This window comes from Caretta caretta, chromosome 23, assembly GCF_965140235.1.
Source record: "Caretta caretta isolate rCarCar2 chromosome 23, rCarCar1.hap1, whole genome shotgun sequence".
Lineage (NCBI taxonomy): Eukaryota > Metazoa > Chordata > Testudines > Cheloniidae > Caretta > Caretta caretta.
This window is the reverse complement of record NC_134228.1, coordinates 13,960,065-13,968,913: the sequence shown is the minus strand read 5'-3', so window position 1 is coordinate 13,968,913 and position 8,849 is coordinate 13,960,065. Positions and strand designations below refer to the sequence as shown.

The following is an 8,849-nucleotide window of genomic DNA, read 5'->3' as shown; positions in this document are numbered from 1 at the left end:
CTATACGTATATCTATTCCGCGGACAGCTCCTCCCTGCATCCCCCCTCCCAAACCGGCCGGGGACCGGACCGCACCACCGTGCGCCGCAGAGGGGGGGGAGTACGTCACCACCTCCTCCCCCGCCGCCCGCAGATGGCGCGACCCGTCCCGGCCTCCGCAAGGGCACCGGGACCGACCATCGCGGCCGGAGGGGGTGGGGAGGAGGGGCCGGGCGAGACCAATTCCCGGAGACGTGGGGGGGGGGGGCTGGGTATCTGGGCTGGTCCAGCTGCTGCTGCGCTCATATGACTCCGGGATTCGGGAGCCGCCGGGTCTGCCCAGAGAGAGCCCGGGGTGCAGGCCCCATAGATCCCCTATAGGGGCCCCTATAGAAGGGCGCAGGCTGGGGGAGAGAGAGACACCCCCTTATTACCCCCTCCCTTATAAACCCCCTTTCCCCTATAGATCCCCTCCCTTACAGACCCCCCTTCCCCATAGGCATCCCTTGCCCTATAGACACCCCCTTCCCCTCCAGAGATCCCCTATAGACACCTCTTCTACAGACACCTGCTTTCCCCATAGAGATCCCCCCCAGGCACCATAACCCTAGAGAAAGAGCCCTGATAGACGAAGGACCCTAGCGAGAGGACTCTCCTGTTTGGAAAGACCTTCACCCATAGACGAGACTCGCCCAAAGAGATGCCCCTGTAGCGAGCCTTCCCCTATAGAAGCATCCTATAGGGGAGCTTTCCCTACAGTAGGGGATCCCCTGTCTAGAGAGAAAGAGCCCTCCTCCCCCTATAGAAAAGAGAGACCCCCCTTCCGGGAAGACCCCGTCCAGAGGAGCCATCCCTGTAGACAGACACCTCTCCTGCCCAGAGAGAGCAGCCCCCCCATAGGATTGATAGACCCCCCCGTTTGCCCGCTAGCCACAGCCCCCTACAGCGTCCCCAGGATGAATTACCTGCGGCGACGCCTCTCGGACAGTAACTTCATGGCCAACCTGCCCAACGGCTACATGACGGACCTGCAGCGGCCTCAGCCCCCTCCGGTGCCCCCGGGTGCCCCTCGCCCGTCCCCTCCCCAGGCAGCGTCTCCCCGGCCGAGCGCCCCCCCGGCTGCCCCCAGCCCCGGGGCCGGCGGGGGGGGAGGTGGGTTCTTCTCGTCCCTGTCCAACGCCGTGAAGCAGACGACAGCGGCCGCGGCAGCCAGCTTCAGCGAGCAGGTCGGGGGGGGCAGCGCGGGGGGCGGGGGGCGCAGTCGGACGCTGCTGGTCATCGACGAGCCGGGCACCGACTGGTGAGGAGCTGGGGCGGCGGGGGGCAGGGGACAAACTCTCCGTCTATCCATCCATCTGTCCATCCGTCCTTTCATCCGTCCAGCCATCCCTCTGTCCATCTGTCCGTTCATCCATCCATCTGTCCGTCTGTCTATCCATTCATCCATCCATCCATCCATCCGTCCATCCATTCATCCATCCAACCCTCCGTTCGTCCATCCATCCATTGGTCTGTTCATCCATCCGTTCATCTGTCCATCCATCCATCCATCCATCTGTCCATCCATCCATTCGTCCATCCATCTGTCCGTCTGTCCATCCATCCATCAATCTATCCATCTGTCCTGTCCATCCATCCATCCATCCGTCTGTCCATCTGTCCTGTACAGTCATCCATCCATCCATCCGTTTCTCCATCCGTCAGTCTGTCCATCCATCTGTCCATCCATCCGTGCATCTGTTGGTCTGTCCATCTCTCTGTTTCCCCATCCATCTGTCGCCTCCCCTCCCCCTCCATCCGCTCATCCCACCCCCTGCCTGACAATCCATCCTGCTTCCATCTGTCCATCCAGCCGTCAGTCTATCCCCCTCCCCCACCCGCCACCCCTCAGCTCAGCCCTAGCCCCCGTCACCCCAAAACTCCAGGTGGCCACCCCTCTGCTTAGTCACTGCTGAGAATGCTGCAGCCACCCCTCCCCCGCTTCTCTCCCTGACCACCCCTCCCCCTGCCCGTCACCCCTTCCCCCTCTCCCAATGCCCCCACCCCCCCTCCATTCCCCTCCTCCACCCCCACTGTCCCCATCCCTCCATCCATCCCTCTCCCCCACTGCCCCCATCCCGGTCCATCCCCCTCCCCCACCGCACCCAGCGCCCTGTCCATCCCCCTTCCCCCACTGCCCCCATCCCCATCCATCCCCTTCCTCCACTGGCCCCATCCCCCTGTCCATTCCCCACCCCCACTCCCCCCATCTCCCCATCTATCCCCCTCCCCCACTGCCCTCCTCCCACATCCATCTCCCTCCCCCACTGCCCCCATCGACCCATCCATCCCCCTCCCCGTCTGACCCCATCGCCCCATCCATCCTCCTCCCCCACTGCCCCCATCCCCCATCCATCCCCCTCCCCCACTACCCCGTCCACCTGACCCCATGTCTCGGTGGGTTTGAGGGGATGTATCCGTGTGGGGTCCCCAGGGATATTTGGGGAGGGGTGGGGCTGTGTATGGGGGTGACCACCAAAGATCTGCTCCCCCTTGGCCTATTGGGAAGTGGGGAGGGGCAGGGTGGCGGGGAGGGGGATACCCCCTCATCCTGCCCCCTGGGGCTGGATCAGAAGGAATTAAAGCAGGATAAGCCCCCGAGCCAGGGGCCTATGGGGTGGAGATGGGCACTGACCCCCCAGCTGCCCTGTTCACTATAGAGTGGGGGCTGGGAGCCAGGACTCCTGGGTTCTCTCTTGGGCCCTGGGAGGGGAGTGGGGTCTAGTGGTTAGAGCGGGGGGAGGGGGGGCTGTGGGCCAGGACTCCTGGGTTCTCTTCGTGGGGCTCTCTGTTTTGGTGCCTGTGTGGTGCTGGGCCCGGCTGGGCCATCGGTCGCTGACTCAGGCCAGAGATGAAATGGAGACGCTGCATCTGGCCTCTTCATTTGTAGCTTTTCTGTTCCGAATCACAGGCAGGTTCGAATCCTGCCACTGGGGGGCGCCGTGCTGTGGGGAGCGGGGTGGGGGGCTGGGCAGGGGGGCGCTCTCCCCAGGCAGTCAGGGCCGGGCACTGGGGGGCTTGAGGGAGCAGGGGCCAGGCGGGGTGTGGGCTGGGGGGTGGTCCAGGGAGGGAGAACGCCATGCTGTAGCAGGCTATGGGGCTGCTCTGTGGGTCCCGTCCCGCCTCCATCAGCCCCGGACCCCCTAGGACGGGAGCTACACCCCAGATTTGGCACCACCCCTGGGAGCCCTCCGGGCTCTGCCAGGCTCAGGTCCCCAGGTGCCCAGCCCGGGTTTGTGGCGTCCCCCCCGAACGCAGCCAGGTTTGTTTGGTCCCCAGCACATAGCCTTGGGGAGCCCCTAGGTCAGCAGAGAGCCCCCCTGGCTGTGCCTTGGGGCACCATGTGTCTCCCGCCTTAGGCTGTCCCCCTGCCACTGAGAGGCCATGCAAGGTATGGGGAAACTGAGGCACAGGCAGGCCTAGAAATATGCCAGAAAAATTCCCCCACGTCCCAACCACGCACTCACCTGAGTCTCTTCACCTGCCCTGAGGGTTAACTTAACCCACCCTCCCTGCCACTGAGTGACCATGCAAGATATGGGGAAACTGAGGAACGGGCAGGCCTTCTAAAATCTCCCCCTCCATCTCTCTCTTCCAGGGCTAAATTATTCAAGGGCAAGAAGCTCCATGGTGATGTTGAGGTGCGGGTGGAGCAGGTGGGTCTGGGCCCCATGGGATTGGGGGTGCTGGGAGGTGGATGAGGGGGCAGCCTGCAGTGGGTGGATGGGGGCGTTGTGGGGGTCGAGGGGCTGGTGTGGGATGGTGCTGGGGGACGGGCGGGTCAGTGATGTGTCATTAGGGGGGATTTGGGGCGCTCTGTCCCATCCATGGGTCTGACCCCCACATTCGCCCCCCCCCCCAGGCCGAGTTCTCGGAGATGAATCTGGTGGCTCAGGCCAATGGGGCCTTTTCAGTGGATCTTGAGGTTTTGCGCAACGGGGTCAAGGTGGTGAGGTGAGTATGGGGGGCGGATGGACCAGGGGGGCAGGGAAGGGGGGGACCGCCAGCCAGGGGCTATGGGTTAGGTGGGGAGGGGACTGATTGGGGGAGCCCTGCTCCCAGACCCCTCTCCCCATTCCCCCCTCCCAACTAGCTCCCCCCACAACTGGTTCTGTGTACAGGGGGGCACAAGGGGGTCAGGGCTCTTTCATGGGGGACAGGGAGGAAGTGGGGGGTGCAGGGCTCACCCTGGGGGGCGGAAGGGGGAGGACAGCAATCCCTTGTGGGGGACGGGGGGCATAGAAAGGGCAGGGCTCACCAGTGAGGTGGGGTAGGTGGGATTTGTGGGGGAGGGAGGCCCCAAGTGGGAGAAAGGGAGGTTATGGGGGGCAGGGCTCATTCATGGGGGACAGAGAGGATGTGGGGGTCAGGATTCTCCTGTAGGGGGCAGAGGGCACCTCATGGGGGTCAGGGACACCTTATGGGTGGAGGGGCAAGTGGGGATGCAGGGTTCCTTTGTGGGAGGTAGGGGGCAACCCATGGGGGGCAGGTGGGATCTGGGGGGGCAGCGGCAAGTAGGGGGGCAGAGTTCTCTTGTGGGGGGCAGGTGTGATCTGGGGGGTCAAGGACACCTCACAGGGGGCAGAGGAAAGTGGGGGGGGGCAGAGTTCCCTTGTGGGCGGTAGGGGGCACCCATGGGGGGCAGGTGTGATCTGGAGGGGGGCAGGAGCTAGGGAGGGGCCAGGGGGTGCACCGTGTGGGGCTGGGCCCCATGTCTAACCCCCCCTTCTTCCCCCCCAGGACGGTGCACCCCGACTTCGTGCTGGTGCGACAGCATGCCTACAGCATGGCCCCGGGGGGCGACCACCGGGGGCTGGTGATCGGGCTGCAGTACGCCGGGGTGCCCAGCGTCAACTCCCTGCACTCCATCTACAACTTCTGCGACAAGCCCTGGGTGGTGAGCGCCCGGGGGGGGGGGGGGGGGGGCTGCCAGAAGGGAAGGAGGTTAGTGCGGGGAGCAGAAGGTAGTGGGGGCCGTGGGGAGGGGGGCTGCTGGCTGCGGGGAGCTGGGGTCTGGCAGGTAGCCATGGAGGATGGGGAATCGGCGGGTAGCCGGAGGGCTGGTGGGTAGCTGGGGGGGCGGGGGAAGCCAGGGGGCTGGGGGGGGCAGTGGGTAGCCAGGGACCGGTGGGTAGCCAGGGGGGGATGGGAAGTCGGCGGGTAGCTGGAGGGCCTGGGGGACTGGTGGGTAGCTGGGCGGTGAGGGGGGATGGAGGGTAGCCAGAGGGGCGGGGGGCTGGTGGGTAACCGGGTGGTCTGGAGGTAGCTGGGGAGGTTGTGTGTGGGGGGGTTGTGGGTAGCTGGGCTGGAGATGGGGGAGCAGTGGGTAGACGGGGGGAAGACGGGGGGGGGCTGGTGGGTAGCTGGGGACGGCTTGTGGGTAGCCGGGCGGGAGATGGGGGGGAGTGGGTAGCTGGGGACGGCTTGTGGGTCACCGGGCGGGAGATGGGGGGCTGGCGCGTAGCCGGGGAGGCTGGGGGCGGTGGGTAGCCAGGTGGGAGACAGGGGGGCGGTAGGTAGCCGGGCGGGAGACGGGGGGCTGGCGGGTAGTCGGGGAGGCTGGGGGGGGCGGTGGGTCGCCGGGTTCTGCACCCCCCTGACCTGTCCCCCTCCCCTCTCAGTTTGCCCAGTTGGTGCGGCTGCGCAGGAAGTTGGGGGCCGAGGAATTCCCCCTCATCGAGCAAACCTTCTACCCCAACTACCGGGAGATGGTGAGTGGGGCGGGGCTGCGGGGGCGGGCAGGGGGAGAGCCCGCGGGGGGGCTGGCGGGCAGAGCTTGGGGCTTGGGGGGGGGCACGCATAGGGCACAGGGGTGGGTAGGTCTTGGGGCTGCCCTGGACCCCTAGGGGCTGCCCTGGGCCATAGGGCCACAACCCCTTAGTGAGCTGGGCAGAAGCCTTTGCCAAGGGGGGCCCATTGGCTGCAGCCTCTGGGTGGGGGCAGAGGTGAAGGTAGGGTCGGGCCTGGCCACCCCCGGGCTCCCTCGGGGAGGGCCCTCAGGATTCGGGGGGACAGTCAGGGATTGCAGCACAGGGGGGTAGCCGGGGATTGGAGCATGGGGGGGCTCTGGGGTCACCAGAATGTGCCAGGGGGAAGCTGGGCCTGGGGGCTTGCACGTCCCCAGCCCCCCGGCCCCCCCAGACAATGGTGCAGATCTGAGTCCCAGCGATTTCTTTATTTACGAATCAAAAACTCAGGAAACCAATTTTAACAGAGTCCAAGCTTGGCGGGGGGATAGGGGTGGCACAGAGATCAGGGAGAGCGTTGACCCCCCCTTTTGCCCCACCCCCCAGTGCAGAGCACTCCGGGAAGACCCCTGGTCCTGCCTCTGCGGGGGGGGTCACACATCCCAGTCCACGGTGAGGGGGGGTCACTGCCCTCGGCTCTGGGCTGCCTTGAGCAGGGCCCCGGCGAGGCTGCTCTTGAGGGTCTCCCAGGTGCAGAAGGGGTCGGCCCCGGGGGGCGCCCCCTGGCTGGGGCGGGGCAGGCAGGCCAGACGCTGGGCCTGGGGCCCCTGCCAGCTCCGGTCCAGCAGCCCGTCGGTCCAGAGGCACTGGGCGTCGCCCGACAGCGCGCAGGGCATGGAGTTACACGGCACCACCTGGGGAGGGGGCGGGGTTAGAGAGAGTGAGCCACGCCCACCCACAGGCCCCGCCCACATATCGCCGACCCCCGCCCCCTGACGCCCCACCCCCCTCCCTCCAGCCACAGCACCTGCAGCATGGGGTAATGGCACCAGGTAGAGATGCAGGGGCGGGGCTAGAGAGAGCCACACCCAGCCCTGCTCGATCCCACCCCCTGCCCACAGAGGGGCCTCCAGGACACGCCCATCCCCCATAGACCCCGCCTTCCAAGCCCCACATCTGCCCCCCCCATTGGGCCTGGTGTTTCATGGCATCACCTGCGAGGGCTGGAGAGGGGGGGGATTAGGGACCCTCCCACCCCCCATCTCCCTGCCCCCCAGAACTCACCTGGCAGGCGCAGCCCCCTCCGTAGGCCTGGCTGATCCCGCGGCGCTGGCTGGGGGGGACGCGGCTCCAGGGGCGCACGAAGGAGCAGGTGGAGACCGTCAGGCGCTCACCCTGCCGCACGGCTGGGGGGAGAGGGCAGAGGGAGTGGGTGGCACAGCGCCCCTTAGCACCCCCGAGCCCCATAGTGCCCCACCCTCCCAGTGCCCCCCAGCCCACCCAGACACTCAGAGCCCCACAGCTCCCCCAGCCCCTCAGAGCCTCCTCAGAGCCCCCCAGCCCTGCACAGCCCTCCCAGAGTCCCCACTCTCCTGCAGACCCACATCCCCCCACAAAGACCCCCCAGACCTCCCTCCCCATAGCCCCACAGACCCCTCCAACGACTCCTAGAGCCTCTCCCCCGGCCCCCTATAGCACTGCGCAGCCCCTCAGCCCCCGCCCCAGCACCTCTGGGCAGGGACTGCTGTGTCTGGGGCAGGGGGGCTGCCCCAGGCCGGTGTCGGGGTGCCTTACCCATGATGAGGTACTCCTCCCCCTTCAGGGAGGCCGGGGGCTGGTACCCACAGACGCTCTCCAGGGCCGGGGTTTCTACGAAGTGAACGTTCTTCGGCGGCTCGAACCCTTTGTAGATCTGTGGGGAGACGCGCGTCAGAGCAGCTGGGGGCGCTGTGGGGCGCAGGGCAGGGGGGCTGGCTGGGGGTGTGGGGGGCACGTACCTTGGTGGTTTTGATCTCGTGGCGAACCCACGGCACGGATTCCCCACGGCTGTTGTTGTGGCTCAGCGGAGTGACCCCCACGAACCTGCCCCGAATCACTGCATGGCAAAGAGACAGGGGTCAGGGGACCCCCAGAGGCCCCTAGGATGCCCCCCAGCCTCCCGCCCACGACATCTAGAACCACTTGACTCTGATGTGACACAGACTATGGGGTGGGGGGGCGTGATCCTGGTTGCCCGGACTCCTGGGTCCTCCCCACGCCTTGGGGGTGTCAGGGGAAGGGTCTCCCCCTCCTTCCTGGACTCCTGGATCCTCCCACACCTTGGGGTGTCAGGGGAAGGGTCTCCCCCTCCTTCCTGGACTCCTGGATCCTCCCACACCTTGGGGTGTCAGGGGAAGGGTCTCCCCCTCCTTCCCGGACTCCTGGGTTCTTCCATGCCTTGGAGAGAGGAGGATTCCCCCCTGCCCCACCCTCATACACACTCTGGAGCCGTGACCCCAGAATCAGCTCGGGGCCCCTCCAGCGGGTAATAGCTATACCGACGCTGGGGCACAGGGGTGAAGGGAGCGCTGCCTGGTTGGCTGGAGGGGGGGGACATCACAACTGGGGGCGGGGGGGGGTTGTTTCTAGCTCTGGGGGAGGGGCATGAGCATTTGATGGGTGTTCAGGGGAGCTGCAAAAATTGGGGGAGGACTGTGCTAGGGGGTGGAGCATTTGGGGGTCACTCACCCACATGGGCCTGGCAGAATGGCATCTGGAGGTGCTGGGGGTCAGGGTGGGGGGCTCAGAGGAGGGAACTGGGGGGCTCAGAGGGGTGCTGGGGGACAGGGGGTGAGGTCAGGGGTCACTCACTGATGGCCTGGCAGAATGCCGTCTGGGGGTGCTTGGGGTGGGGGGCTCAGCTGGGGGTACTGGGAGGCAGGGGGCTCAGAGGGGTGCTGGGGGACAGGGGGTGGGGTCAGGGGGTACTGGGGATGGGGGGCTCAGAGGGGTGCTGGGGGACAGGGGGTGAGGTCAGGGGTCACTCACTGGTGGCCTGGCAGAATGCCATCTGGGGGTGCTTGGGGTGGGGGGCTCAGCTGGGGGTACTGGGAGGCAGGGGCTCAGAGGGGTGCTGGGGGACAGGGGGTGGGGTCAGGCGGTACT

General features: G+C 66.6%; 2 protein-coding genes across 5 annotated transcripts in view; one reads left to right on the top strand and one right to left on the bottom strand.

Annotated features, from left to right (window-relative positions):
* Window positions 1-250: 250 nt before the first annotated feature.
* SYN1 (synapsin I) overlaps window positions 251-8,849 on the top strand; it is a 19,318-nt gene continuing 10,719 nt past the window's right edge. The window contains exons 1-5 of one of the 3 annotated variants that reach the window (XM_048833426.2): window positions 251-1,279; window positions 3,617-3,674; window positions 3,881-3,972; window positions 4,759-4,915; window positions 5,640-5,729. In XM_048833426.2, coding sequence (XP_048689383.2) covers window positions 936-1,279; window positions 3,617-3,674; window positions 3,881-3,972; window positions 4,759-4,915; window positions 5,640-5,729 — 741 coding nt within the window. In that variant the 5' untranslated portion in view covers window positions 251-935. Of the gene's footprint in view, window positions 1,280-2,797; window positions 2,934-3,616; window positions 3,675-3,880; window positions 3,973-4,758; window positions 4,916-5,639; window positions 5,730-8,849 lie in introns of those variants that run through there. The other 2 variants (XM_048833427.2, XM_048833428.2) reach the window with 2 other exon arrangements.
* The window catches only part of TIMP1 (TIMP metallopeptidase inhibitor 1), a 3,990-nt gene continuing 1,315 nt past the window's right edge, over window positions 6,175-8,849 (bottom strand). For both annotated transcript variants that reach the window (XM_048833456.2, XM_048833455.2), the window contains exons 3-6: window positions 7,703-7,800; window positions 7,500-7,617; window positions 6,990-7,111; window positions 6,175-6,619 (exon numbers count right to left, since the gene is read on the bottom strand). In XM_048833456.2, the coding sequence (XP_048689413.1) occupies window positions 6,389-6,619; window positions 6,990-7,111; window positions 7,500-7,617; window positions 7,703-7,800 (569 nt within the window). In that variant the 3' untranslated portion in view covers window positions 6,175-6,388. The remainder of the gene's footprint in view (window positions 6,620-6,989; window positions 7,112-7,499; window positions 7,618-7,702; window positions 7,801-8,849) is intronic.